Source organism: Cardiocondyla obscurior, linkage group LG25, assembly GCF_019399895.1.
Source record: "Cardiocondyla obscurior isolate alpha-2009 linkage group LG25, Cobs3.1, whole genome shotgun sequence".
Taxonomy (NCBI): domain Eukaryota; kingdom Metazoa; phylum Arthropoda; class Insecta; order Hymenoptera; family Formicidae; genus Cardiocondyla; species Cardiocondyla obscurior.
Window position 1 is genome coordinate 559,815 of NC_091888.1, and position 13,177 is coordinate 572,991.

At 39.9% G+C, this 13,177-nt stretch overlaps 2 protein-coding genes across 11 annotated transcripts in view; one reads left to right on the top strand and one right to left on the bottom strand.

The window, feature by feature from the left end:
- The window catches only part of LOC139111861 (protein amalgam), a 159,361-nt gene that overhangs the window by 31,814 nt on the left and 114,370 nt on the right, over nt 1-13,177 (top strand). For all 6 annotated transcript variants that reach the window (XM_070672422.1, XM_070672426.1, XM_070672427.1 and 3 more), the window contains one exon: nt 1,388-1,509. In XM_070672422.1, the coding sequence (XP_070528523.1) occupies nt 1,413-1,509 (97 nt within the window). In that variant the 5' untranslated portion in view covers nt 1,388-1,412. The remainder of the gene's footprint in view (nt 1-1,387; nt 1,510-13,177) is intronic.
- Nucleotides 1-13,177, bottom strand: part of LOC139111863 (uncharacterized) — a 150,000-nt gene that overhangs the window by 28,592 nt on the left and 108,231 nt on the right. The gene's annotated exons all lie outside the window — the stretch shown is intronic.

Below are 13,177 nucleotides of genomic sequence, written 5' to 3' on the forward strand. Positions count from 1 at the left end.
TTGTGCTTAGCGCCAGGCGGTGAATCCGCACTCTGACAGTGTTTAATCGTCAAATTCATTGAGAAGCGTCCTCAAAGCAATCGCTCGGGGGTGTATCGCCCGGCATATACTGACGCGCAAAAACCACGGGTTTTCCGCGCTCGAGATCACGGTTGAAGTCGCGTCACTCGACTTCTGTGTCGCTTTAAGCTGGATCGAGTCAACGTTTCTGAACCGTGCGGGAAGATCGCTACTTATCTACGATCTAGCTATTCTGTGGATCAGACCGTGCGAAATCCGAGAGTCGATGGTACGGCGGGAGCTGCGCCGCGCCGGTGGCTGCCAGCGAGCGTACAATGCCCGGTATCAAACCCACCCCTTCGTCAACGAGGGGGATCCATCTAACCACCAGCCACGGGTTTCTTCCTCCATCCTCTTAACGGCGACCATCAATGTGCCTTAGTCGCTTACAGAGCCCACCCGGTCGTTATCTTAGCCGCGATAAGCCCCGCAGGGGAACAGACGACTACGAGAATTTTTTCGCCCGGGCAGATCTATTTTAAATTTTCCTTCTACCTTCCGCTCTGCGCGGCCGTAGATGAGACACGAAATGTATTTTTCGCCAGCTTCTCCCGGCATATTAATTCCCGATAAATCAGCACATCCGCGTTCCCCCTTTCGTTTACCACTTCGATACACCATTATTACACGCTCTCCCCCGCAGCAAAGACACGCGGTGGCGATCGAATCGCGGTATCAGAATCTCATTTCGCGGTGAGACGGCACCGTAGTTGTTTTGATTTTTTTTTTTTCTCTTTTCGCTGGCGGCAATATCGCGTGGGAAAACGAGACGGTGACACGATGCGCGACGGCGTTTCCGCTTGATGCGGAACATTACGACAAAGTCGATCTATCTCGGATGGATTGCGCCCGGACAAAAAGTTACGGATGAACAGGCCCCGTGGTTGTCTATTTATCTTTGCCCGTGGGGGATTATAAAAATATATCAAAAAATGTATGAAATGAGTGCACTAAATGTGCATAAATTATCACAAAAGAAGAAGATAATAAAACGGAAGGAATAAAATTCGCTCGCCCGAGAAACGTTATTTTATTACTATACATATATCAGATATTATTATAACGCGAAATTAAATAACGTTATAAATATGTTCGCGGCGGCGGAATATTATAATATTCCCGTATTGTATAAATATTAAGCGTATAATTATTCTAGCAAAATTAATTATAAAAGATAAATGAATTGTCTATTTACCCCATTGCTCTTCCCTTCCATTTGTCTTTGTCTTTTTAATTAAAATGGCGCGGTCCTCTCGCTCTTAGTTTATATTAATTAGACGAAATTGTCGCTCGCAGAAGGTGAAGATAGTCGTTACTCCTGTTGCAGGATTTCCATGGAATAGCTACTCACCATGACCAAGTTGAAATTTTTTCGCGTCATTCTGGCGCTTCTAGGAGGCACGCATGTCTTATGCTCTCAACCATCGGCGTCTCCGACCGTGAAAACCGGTGAGTACCTTCCGCTTTTATCAAGACTTAATTACTGTGGCGTTATGTCGCGTTCGTTGTTAATAATCTGTCGTTGAAATCGAAAGTGTCGTTAAATAATTCTTTTTTTTTTTATTTTTTTTATTTTTACTTTTCTACGTTTCTGGTGCAGCGTGCATTTCATCGCTTTATCAGCGACGATTTTTTCGCGAGATAACACGCAGAATATTGCACCAAGTATTATTGCGCTGAAAATAATGCCGTTATAAATTTATAGCCACCGCTAGGAATGCGCGTTGTATCGGAAATTAAATCTTTCACATCGAAACTGTATATACTGGCATCGCATATCTCTTCTATTTCACGTGATTATTAATGGATCCAATTCGCGCGATGTTACACGTTACCCATCCTTTATCAATTAAAGTTAGTTGTGCATTCCATGTGGGTGAAATTAATAAACAATTTACCGTTGCAATAGAGGCGCTCGGCATTTTTAAGGCTTTTTGCCCGAAGCCGCCGCAGCGATTCGTAAATAACGCAATATCTTCATTCTATTTAACGAACAATGATTTTCAATTTATTCAATATCCAACGAAACTGCCTCATTGTTTCTAAGAACGCGAAGATTAACAGATACATCTTTACTCTTTTTAATAATACATTTTAAAACTTTTTTTTTTTAAAAGAAAAAAAAAAAATACGCAATTGTATACAGAGATTTAAAGTACATTAAAATATAGTAACTCACGAGTGACTTTGCTTTCATTTTTATAAAGATGTAGAGACACCGTCTGTTTCATTTCACATCCAATAATCATCGCAAAATGGAATTATCATGCAAATGGAAGCGTGGCATAATGGTTCTGTGCGTAATTAACGAGTATCCTAGCCTTTCGTTACGGTGAAACTGAGAAATGGTGACGATAAAATATTCGCAGAGGTAACGAATAGAACCAGGCAGTAGGTGAATGAGTTCAGGAGAATAACGAGTAACGCGTACCCACCGTCGTGAAAGATAGGACGTCCGTCTTGTTGCTGTCATTTTTTCTAACCGGATTACTTTTCCAATTGACGTGGCAGAAAAAAAAAAGACAAAAAGTAAATTACAACGAAAGAAAAGAAGTGATAATTACAATATACTTTATGACATTATTATAAGTAGATTCTTTTCTTTGTTTTAATTCTGCTGGTATTTCTGCGTTAATTAGTTGTTGATTGAATTAGATTCAATAAATATGATCAACGTAGAAAATTATATTATTTTAGCAGCTAAATAGGTTTTAAAAAAGGGAAAATGTTTTATTTAAATTACTGAACTGTTTCCTAGATCAAATCTATTGTTATACTATTTTAATTAATAATAATGAGAGAAGCGGCTCTCCTCTCATTTTAACCTAGATAGCCTCTTCAATTATTTTGAATTATTGCTTTAATTATATATTTAGTTTAATTTACGCAAAATACTATTCATAATTGTATGCAATTAATCGGCATTTTGAAATACGAGATGATATAAATGATTTAACTTTTCGCGAAATTTTGTATCGTCATAAAACTGAGCTAAGAGCAATCAATTCACAAGTAACTCGCGGTATTTAATTCGGCCATCGAATCTGCGATACGATATTCTCGTTCTTTTTTTTCCTCTCTTTTTTTTTTTTTTTCTTTCTTCTTCCCCTCGTGGATAGCCTCGGGAGCGAATCGGTGTGCTTTTAAGCGTAATTTTCATTCATTACTTATGAAACCATTAATTCCGCATCGAAAACCCGACGTGTTTTCATTCGTGTGTGCTCCGTTTAAAACCGCGTTTTTATCTCGAGAATTTTACATAGCTATATTACACAACGCTGCACAATGTAGCTTTAGCCGCGTATCAACGTGCTCTTTCTGATAAGCATTTATGTTTCTTGATTCCTATCGCGCATACTTCAATTTGCACTCGCAAACTGTGTGTAATCGGATTGATTCATTACCACGAATCCACGGACTTTATTTTCGCTAGCGAGACGCGCGCCAGCATCGGTTTCAACGCGAATGACTCCACCGCGGCGTTCCTTTTTCATACCGGGAATTTGATGAAACGATCGATTCTCATTTGCTGCTTAACAGTGCAGTTTTCGAGAAAAAAAAAAAAACCCGGCCCCAGATTTCACCCGAACTGTTTGCCGTAATTTCGTAACCGATAGACGAGGAGACTTAACCTTAACGTTATTACTCCTCGCGCTTAATATCATAACATTTCAAAATTAATTAAATTTGTGCTCACATCGATTACTCTGGACATTGTCTACTAATGCACGTCAATACTTTCAAGATACCTAACACGCTACGCTAATAATCAGAAATGAGAATTAAGTTCAAATTATAATAACCATTATAAAATTATTTATAAAATCCGAGAGCGACGATATTAAAAATTATATTTTCGTAATTAAGTACGATATATTTTTCTTTTGCGAACAATTAAAAGTTGTACGACCGCGGGAAAAGTAAACGTGGAGAAAGCTTTGGAAAATAAATAATGCTACGAACTTTTACTTACTCTCGCGAGAAATATCATATATCAAGTCCAGAATGACAAATAAATATTGAAAGTGACGGCGTCGGTATCGATTCGTTCTACATACGACGTAACTTTTGGAAAAATGGGTAGATTTTCTTATCGGCGAGTCCGAGGAGAGACTTCTCTCGCATTACGCCTGATTTAATGGCATCGTTGTACCGTAAGTTTGTTACAATGCATAAATTTCGCGTCATTATGAGGCTGTTCGCGATAATTGCGTCGCGTAGCGGCCAACGACTTAAAAGGTCTTCTATGGTAATTAATTATTGCCGGCGAAGGGTGAGGAAGGTGATAAACATGGTACACCTGCAGTTCGCTAACCAAGAGGCGCACGACTGGGTCCTAGATATTGCCTTGAAGATTGAAGGAAGCCGTGACGAGATCCGGTAGATATACATACGCGCTACATATACGTTGTTAGATCGGCAAAGGCAAAGCAACGCCGTTATAAGCCGTCAGAGCACCGACGTTCTGTTTTGCAAAAAGCTTTTCCAGCTCGGCACAACATTTGGTCATGTACGATTTTCCCCGAGCTGTTTAATTAAAACGGCGAATGCACTGACTTAGTCAGTAGTTGATATCGAACGTTTTTTGACATCTATACCATCATATCGCAAACGACATTCTTTTTCTGATTTTTTGTTTTTAATTTTTTTTTTTATTTTGCAAAATATTGACGTGATATTTTATGCACAGAGATACGGTGGTTATAAATTTTAATGTCAGTTTTATTAAATACGGTTCGTATGTAAATAAATTAATTTAATGTTGCGTATAATTTTTTTAACGTAATATAAGAAATAACATCGCGGCGTATGTAGAAACTTTTATGATGAATAAATACACGAGTAAGAAATTCCGATGAATATGATCGTTATCGCTACGTGCACTCGATATATCAAACGGCAGGTGACAGTAAGTTGGAATATTGCGCGCAATCCTGTGTGTTTTTCTTTTTTCCTTTTTTTTTATTTTTTTATTTGTTGACCGTGTCCACGCGCTTTTACTGTTCTCGAGATTATACGTGATGGCTTGTATAATGCAGGTCACACTAACCTGACCCCGATATCCGTAGCAGCGGGACGCACGTATAATTTCCACCTCCCGAGCCGACACCTCCACCAATCTCGAGACGCGATAAAAACTAAGATTACTGTGCAATGCAATCAGTGGCGTACCTGGTGTTCTTTCAAATTAAAACACAGTCCGAGATTACCGTTTGAAACTATTGTTTTGCCAAAGAGCGTGCTCCGCGATCGAGATTGCGTGTCTCGGATGCAAAACGTGGTTGAAGATCGGGATCAACTGAGAAAAATCTGTGACCCCTGGCTTTTCGTTGCGCACTTCCGCCGTGCACTTCAGCCTTACGCTCGCGTGCGCATATGCACGTCACGTATTCTTTTGAGTATACCAAAAATTCGACGTGTGCGAGAAACGAAAGATCCTTTTTGTTTTTGCGCCGGGGGAAAAAAAAGATTTTAAGAAGGATTCAAGTAAAATTGAATTAAATAAGCTTTTTGTCGAATCTGGAGTATAAATAAATGCAGTTAATTGATTTTCTCCCCGACCTCGTTTTCATTTGGCAAAATGGAAATTTTATTAAATGACGGTAAAATAATTTTTATTATAAATCTTTTATATTGAATGAAAATAACAGCCCTGTTTTTTTTTTTTTTATATACCTTGATAATATTTGGAGCACAATTAAGTACCATTATTTCGTAATTTAGCGAACATTTAGTCAAACATAAATTTTCCTATAAAATGTATTAAAGCACGATACACGGGAGATCATTTAAACGCTTCGTAATGAGCGTTGCATTCAAAGGGAGCTAATAGCAAAATATGAAACAACGATTACAAAAAGCAGAATATATGCGTGTGATCGTGTAAATATGCAGCCCGTATTACCTCATGGTTTAAAACAATAGGGTTATCGCAATGCGAAAATACGTGATAATTTGGTAGAACAAATCTGGACTTTATTCGCGTTGCTTATGACCCTGATATAAATTCTCGGACAAAAACATACGCGAAATTAAATTAAGTTGAATAATGCCGATAATATAAAACAAATTATTATCAAGCGTATTAAAATATTTTGTTAATATTAACAAGTAATGATAAATTTACTTATTTTAAAATGATATGGTGTAGGAAATTTTATATTATTACGTGTTAATAATGTTGCAAAAAATTACTATTAAAATATTTCATTATTATTATTATAAATATTAAAATTTAATTGGAAATTATAATAAAATATCGCTTTTTCGTTAGTGCAATTAAATTATATTATATATGATATTATATATTTATTTTGCATTTTATTATTTATTTAAAATTTCGTAAATGATATTTTCAATATAATTGCAGTGAACAAAGATGTTATGTTGCAAATTTTATATAGTATATATGCATTCGCCGAAATTAATGGATATTTTATTCATACCGTCTCGCTTAGAGATTCCCTTAGTTCCGTGGCGCATTTTATATTCCAATTGTCTAGGACAGACGTTTGCCATTAATCATCGCCGCCGTGCGAACTATCGAGACTTCGATTTAAACCGACGATAGAAGGAGGCGCGATCGCATTTCCTATCCATCTATCACCGCGTTGCTTCCAAATCAAAGAAAATCGAGCCACTTTAACGAAGGGATCGCTCCCGCGAAACATGTTAGACGTGATCCGCAACGGCATTATCGCGATTTAGTCGGTAAAGCGGACTTAGGAAACTCTGAATCTCATTTCGTATTTTATATTTCATATTTTACGTTATGTCGGCCTTTAGCCCCATTTATTCCCGTAATGCCGTAATCGTCTTATCTTTTTATTAAGGATTAAAGAAGGATTATAAGAATTGCTCGAGTCAATATCTTCTCGGTTTGCTTTTTCTGTTCGGGCCAGCATCCGGAATTTTGAGCGACGTGAAAGCAGTCCCGGCAGTAGATCCGTCACGACGGTACGTTTTAATAATTTTACGTGCGCGCGAGCGATTAGGCGAAGAAGTTCGAGCGATTCAGAATGTGAGAAAGGGCCGAATCATCTCAATGGTCAGATCGAGAAGTTCAGATCGTTGGGCAGGGTACAGGCTAATGCATAAACAATGCGTCGTTTATCCGCGCCGGGGATGCAACCCCAATGAATAATAAACTATCCTACAGACATGCGGATAGATAGACCCGGTCTGCTACGGAGAACAGTGAATGTGGGTGGAGGATTATCGACTAGGAGGTACAACCGGCGTTTGTGCTCCGATAGACTAGGTGTGAATATTATTACCCGCGAAATTCTTTAACGCCGTGGGTTTCAAGTCAGCTCGTTGCGACGATGCATATAAATCGTACGATAAATATCTTTCAATAATGCACTTTGACGGAAAAAAGTTTCGAAATTCCTATTTCTCGAGTATTGATCGTATATTACTGTCCCAATGAAATAATTACGGCTAATGTCGGTATTATAATGACCGGTGATGTTTACTTTGATAATTATTTATCATTATTATATTATCCTAATTATGTTTTAATAAATTTGGCATATCAATCGGGTGTATCAATAAATTAACTGTACGGTATATAATTGCAAAAAGTTTAAGTAACCCTGATATCGTGTATGTGTAAAATAAATAGTTAATAATATACATCTTCTTTAATTAAATTTGTACGATTTGAAATAAGAATTGCCGTGGATTCTCGTTTATGTAGGGCGTTTCTTAACACGTCACTCCTTTTACGAGAAATTGATATGTCGAACAAACTTGAGAGTAAACTTATTCAGATTTCCCGTTTATTTAAATCTCGATATCGGTTTATCTTTTTTCGCTTGTATGACAGATGGATCTATTGCCACGTTCAATTTATATCCGTCTCGCGGCGGTAATACTTTATCCATTGTCGTGTTTTCCCCCCGCTAAGAGGTCGTCGTGATACGCTTTCAGTTATGGTAATGTCACAGATAATACCGCGGGATTGCGAGTAATGGCGTTATCGCCGCTGCCGCTCGCATCAGTTTATTTCACCTTTTTATTTCGGCGCCGCGGACGCATCATTATTTCTATCCCGCAGCGGTTCTGGACCCCGGCGCGCGCTTTGAAAGAAATAATTCAGCATTGAGAATAAACGCAACGAGGCATTCCAGAAAAGCCTCTCATTTCCCGCGTCTTACGGAAGAAGCGCTGTTTGTGAACTTGTATGGAACTTTAATCCCGCGAAATTGCTTCGCGTCCATGTCAGCGGGAAGTTTAATATCATAATTGAGCGTGGCAGTAGAACCGGGCAATGGAGCCCAATGAAAGAAATCCCATCGGAATCTAGTCCGTAACTTGCGCGCATGCTGAAACGGTTATACGTCCCTAAGGGATTGAATTTAACTGGACATTCATTAGGATAAGATTACGGATTATCCTGTCTTGTCTCGGTAAAGAATAATGGCGTACGCACGGGATCTCTCTCGGAGATAATTTATCTCGCGGGCAAGAAGAATATACGATAAATGTAAATTTCGCCTATTCCACCACTGCGTTTCTTAATCCTCTTGAATATCCCGTACAAATCTGTAATCTTGAGGCGCTCTTTTAAACACGCTTTTTTTTTTAATTTTTAATTTCTTTTATTTCTCTGACTTTTCTATAAACTTTATTAACGCGAACGAAAACCGCGGAGGAAGTAAGCGTGAAACTGTCAGTTTAAGTAAAATTATTACCTGGATATGTAAGCGAAAGCAGGTTTCGCCGGTCGGGGATGTTTCTTCTGGGTTGTATTAGCACACACGAGCACGCTTATACGGCAAACGATGTAGGACGGGAATTATTTGGGGAGTAAGCGAGTTTTCGCGCGACAAAGTGATAATCGCTTGTTTCGCGTAACTGTCTCTTCTTCCCTTCTGCCTCCCTCACTTTCACACTCGCCCCCCCTTTTTTTTTTCCGTCCTTGTTTCGGCGATAGTGCTCTAGACCGCAACTGCACTGATGGAGTGCGCATTACGTGTGCATCCGATGCACGTACGCCGGCTACGCCCGGCTGCCGCGAAAACGCTAACTGTAAAGTAGCGAACGAGATAGCGAAGTGTAAAGTGAAATTAAGTGTGCACGATTTTGCTCCATTTCTGCTCGCTCGGGTCGCATCGAAATTATTGTACACCTATTAACAAACGAAAAAAAAGAATCTCTCGCGGTTCGTATCAATCGGCAGAAATCCGTTGAACTTTTGCCGCGAATAGTAAAAATGGTCCTCCGTCGTCGTCGCCTTTGTATCTCTCCGTGTTAAGTAATTGGAAACGCAGGCAATTGAAAGAAAAGCAATAAATTATGGAGGAATAAAGACAGTCGAGAATTGGACCACGTTAGGAGCGTGAATAGGCGGCGAGCACACGCTGCGATCGGGAGCAAAAGGGAGTAAGAGATTTCAAGTGCGAGGAAAGGAGAGGAAAGACGGAAGGTTTTCCTTTAACACGATAAAATGTGATCCTCGTTTTATCAAGTTAAGGTAATCCACTTATTTTGAACCGGCAACGAGGTCGTATCGGGGGCATGGGAGACCGGGGGAGGGAGGGGAGGGTGCGCATTGGTGTGAATTGCGAGGGTGCGACGAGATTATGCAGGTGCTAAGCCCGCGATAGGAAATACTGTCTTTTAAATTAATTTCGGAGAACGCTCGCGTCGCGTCGTTGCGCGCTTTACGAAGTCAAGTTATTTGCCACCCTCGTGCGCACGTAATGCATACCACCCCGTCTATTACCACACGCCCGCCCACCCTCCCCGAATCACCCGTCCGCCGTTGGACCCGTTCCAATCGCGAATTGAACCGTTCGTAACTGTTGAACGTGAATTATGGCGTTTATTTATTTTAGCCTGTTCCGCGTCGACTCTTATACCATTCGTACGAAGCTGTCGATCTAATTGTGCTTCTGGAATCGACCGATTGTCCGATTGCACGGCGGCGATAGCTCTCCCTGATTGTGACTGATTTGGTCAGAGGAGAACAATCGCTACAAATAAGAAAAAAAAGAAAAAAAATAATAAAATGTAGAAATTTTCATTTATTTTATCACGCATAAATTAATATGATTTATCGGATATATCATTTTTCTCAAAAGAATATATTTGTAATCTTTTTATCACTAACCGAGAGCTTACGCGTTTAAACGTCAGAGAGCCTCCTTTCACGCGGCGTTAAATTGCGCGATTTGATTCCGTTTCGCATTATATCGCACGCGAGTTCTCTGCAGATAATAGAAGAGAAACGCTCATACGATCGTAGAACAGGTCAGGCGCTGCCGGCGAACGTGCGCGATCTTCATTACTATGCGCCTGCTATTATTTCGTATCAAAGCATCGCCAGGTCGCGACATAAAGTTTCAGACGTTGTCTGAGTAGTTTATGAATACTCGCGACGGCGAGATGATTGCGGGGAAGACAGTCGGTGGTGAGGGTGACAGGGAAGAGTGGTCGGGAGAGGCGTTTATCAACCCCCTGTCCTCGACACGCATATATACATATACGCGCAGGACGTACTCGTGCAAGTCCGCCTCATATTCTCGCGATGCCCTTCTTCTCGCACCCTCATGCACACGTACACGCGATTGCTAAGCGCGTGTATGTGCGCGGCGGTCCCTCTTTCAACCCTTCCCAACGTGTTCGAACGCCCGCGCTCGGCGGGCACAGTCTGGCCTTATATAACTCAAACGCGGGGACCCCTTTGACTGGTACTCGCATACCAGATATTACTTTTACACATGTGATACCGCATCAGTTCCTGGAGACAAAGGCCGCGAATGTGTGACGGCGGGAACGGGCTAGGTGTGGGTTGGTCGACGAAGTTCGCGCTTCAATTTCGCTGGGACCGGCGAGTAATTTTCTGCTTCTTCCTTTCGTACCCTCTCCCCCTCTTTTTTTTCCCCTTTTTTTTTTGTTAATCCCCCGACCGACCAGCTCCAGTGGGCTCTATTGTGAATAAGGTTAAATGTGATGAATCGCTATCGGGTTTATCAAGCCCTTGCGCTGCGCTCGGTTTCGATATTCAGACTTTGTTACTTTCTTTTTCATTCTCTTCTATTTTGCATTATTTTATTCTCCTGCTTTTAGCGCTGCGAATTTCAATTTTAATTATATTATTGTGAATTATTTTGCAATTATTTCATTAAACAAATAATTAAATTAATGATTACGGTGTAAATGCTTCAAGCAAAGTCGGTTTTGTTGCGACATACAGCTGTATTAAATAACGATTTACGAATAAGAATTGTTGCGTCGTAATTTCAATTGTTTAAGCAATTAATATTCGGATTTAGAAAGACTCATAGATATGACTCATAAATATGATTACATATTGCACGCCATGGTGTTATTAATTAAGGGTTTATCGACGATTCACTTAGTTGATATAACGCCGCATTTGTCGTGAAATGAATAGAATCTTCGTTGCAGTGTTCCAGTCTCGGGATACTATGATCAGATACCACAGATTGTATTCAAGATGTGAAATATGGGCGGAGAGGGACGCTTTCCTATCTCGGCCTGGTATCGTGATTCGAGACTTTGAGTAATGATATTGATGTATTAGCTTATTTGATACAGAAATAGCCTATTACGTCCTACATTGGTCAATATGTTATCACGATGCCGTTTCAATAGCCATATCAATGCGGAAAACAGCGCCTCGGAATCTTATCGATTATTATAAAGTACTTGCCCACTTGATTAAAAATGAACAGGCGCTCATCGCCAACATAAGCGTCGATAAAAATCCGATAATTCTGAAATCCTCAAGGTTTTACATTAAACTCTTCCGCGAATAAAGAAAGTATACGTTATTAATTATTATACGATATCGCATATTACAGTTATTATTGAGCTTCTGAAATTATTGATAAAACCTCGTATTTTGCATGTCTTTGCGTGCATTTAATATCGAGCAGGGGTGTTTTTAAATTTAAAATTACCTCAATTAGCAAAGTCATCACTGAAACATCAAAATGAAATCACGTTTCTGTTTTAACATTTAATTACAATACAATGTGGTCGTCGTTGCAATGCGGAGCGCAATGACGTAACAAACATTGGCTGCATGTTACATTGTACGAGATATATTTATTATTTACGTGTAGAAAGTCTGTCATTTCGTAATGAAATTATTTCAAATGTAAAACTCTTTCGATTGTTACGCGGCGATAATTATGCCATTCGTGCAATTTTAACAAGCTGAGGTATTATAAATTGCACATTTAAAAATAGAACTACGTGCGAGACGTGCGGCGGCAATGTTGAATAATAATAAAAAAGAAAATAAAAAAAAACATGCTTCTCGCTGGAATGTAAACCGATCGCGTAGTTTAATGTTACTCCGTATAACAAATGATCCGTCGCAAAAAGTCAATACCAAATATTCGGCTAGTCGGACCATTTACATTGGTCGAGTGTTTCAGAGGAAAATACAAAATAAAAAAAAATAAACGGTAAAAATTTTACTTGCTCGCACAATAGAAAAAAAAAATTCTCGCGCGTGCACGGGTTATCATATAATATACATGTTTGGTCTGATGTTTTTAATTTTTTTACAATAATTGAAGGCCATAATGATTAACGAGCAAGAGCGTAATGTCGATAGGATTAAACAAAGATGAATATATTCTCACGCAAGCAAGGCGCGGGCCGAACGAAAGGTGTAAGCTTAGATTAATAGAGGTCGATTTCAGTATCGGAGATGGCAAATCGCGGTAATTAATATCGCCATTTGTTCCATGTCACTTGCACGCGTATGCGCACAGACACACGCTCACGGAATCGCAAACACGAGCGCGCGCGCGAATTGTGCGACCGCGTAGACGACATACACGCCAGCCGGGGAATAGGCATACGTTCGGCCTTTCAATTGAAAGGCGAAATACATATCCCAACTTCCCGAAGATATTAATTAGCTTTCGCGGTTCATCGAGCCCGGTCTCCATGAGGTCGCCCCCGGAATCGGCATATTTCACACGCAGCCACGCAATTTCGATGAGTGCGTGCGATTGCACGCGCGGTGGCTCGTCGGGATTTAATTGTTGCGCTTGGGAATTTATATGGTTCATTGACGTGCGCGGTGCTTGAAATGAGCACGATTCGGCAGATTTAAACGGCTCCA